At 47.8% G+C, this 1,423-nt stretch overlaps 1 protein-coding gene across 1 annotated transcript; it reads right to left on the bottom strand.

Moving 5' to 3' along the window:
- Positions 1-270: 270 nt before the first annotated feature.
- LOC119587298 (keratin, type I cytoskeletal 10-like) lies at positions 271-1,272 on the bottom strand. The gene has a single exon (XM_037936049.1). It carries the CDS (start codon positions 1,270-1,272, stop codon positions 271-273), a length of 1,002 nt encoding a protein of 333 aa, XP_037791977.1.
- Positions 1,273-1,423: the final 151 nt, after the last annotated feature.

A 1,423-nucleotide genomic window follows, 5' to 3' on the forward strand; every position in this document is an offset into this window, starting at 1 on the left:
GCAGGAATGATCCATTCAAATTTGTGCATAATTATTCCATGCATGAATTTACACAATTCGTTAATAGAAACATTGCTTATATATTAAATACAAAATACCGCCCACACTGTTATTATTTGTATAGGAACTTTTTAAGAAATAAAATTTATGTGTTCATTTTATTTATCATTACAGAAACAAGCAACAGCTAACAAAACGAATTAAATTTGGATGAAATAAAGATGATTCCATCTCTCTTTTTGGTATAAAACTCTATTTAGAAAAGGATCTTTAAGATGGAGGACCATACAGACCACGGCCTGAACCCCTTCCGCTACCTGTACTACCACCAAAACCGCCAGCGCCAATTCCACCAAGACCAGCACCACTACCACCAAAACCACCTGCACCACTTCCGCTCCCACTAAATCCTCCAGCGCCACCGGAACCGCCTCCGAATCCTCCAGCGCCACCGGAACCGCCTCCAAATCCTCCAGCACCACCGGAACCGCCTCCGAATCCTCCAGCACCACCGGATCCGCCTCCAAAACCACCACCGATTCCTCCTCCGGTACCATCGGAACCTCCGATGACCTGACCACTTGCTTCAGCAGCTGCCCTGAGAGCAGTCTGAAGATCCACTCCAATAGGAAGGGTTGGATTTTCTCCCTCTTCGTAGTTGACGAAATACACCTCAGGATTTGAAGGAGGAGCAGCTGTCACCTCGATCACGCGTTGTCCTCCGTCACCTCCGCTCTTGTTCAGGACGTACACAATGCTTTCCTGTTTTGGTGGTGGAACAATGATGGGTTCGGGTCCTGGACCTGCTTCAGGAATGCGTACGAACAGGATATTGTGATCAACCCTCGGCGGCGGAATACTTGGTGGTGGTCCGCTTTCCCCTTGAGGCTGTTCGGGAGCATCATAAACGAACACATTTCTTGAAACGATGGGAACGACGCATGATCCATCTACGTGCAGGATCTCTCCTTCTCTGCAGGCTCCTCCGGATCCTCCGCCCCCATAACCTTGTCCAGATGAAGAACCTCCGACACTTGAGAATCCATTTCCACCGCCGGAGATTCCACTTCCTCCACTACTCGAAAATCCACCTCCACCGCCTGAGAGGCCACTTCCTCCAGAGAATCCTCCGCCTCCGCCACCAAAGGATCCTCCACCTTGAGAGCCATGGGAAAATCCTCTTCCGGAGGGCGCTGCTAGATTATAGCCTTGGGGGGCAGCGAAAGCTGTAGCGACTACCGTCAAGGAAATGATCTGTAGATGTATTGTCATTATTTTATTTTTGAATATGAAAATTATACTGAAAGTCAATGCATGGTAATGTAATGTGATCCATTTGGTAATAGCTTTACAAGATAATGAAAACGGTAATATTTTCCTTTAATGCATCGGCTCTCAGTCTGGAGACCATGGCCCCCAGGGG

The sequence above is a fragment of the Penaeus monodon genome, chromosome 22 (genome assembly GCF_015228065.2).
Source record: "Penaeus monodon isolate SGIC_2016 chromosome 22, NSTDA_Pmon_1, whole genome shotgun sequence".
Lineage (NCBI taxonomy): Eukaryota > Metazoa > Arthropoda > Malacostraca > Decapoda > Penaeidae > Penaeus > Penaeus monodon.

Bases quoted from the DNA above. Each gene is read 5' to 3' on its own strand.
- LOC119587298 (XM_037936049.1), bottom strand. From the start codon at position 1,272: ATGACAATACATCTACAGATCATTTCCTTGACGGTAGTCGCTACAGCT.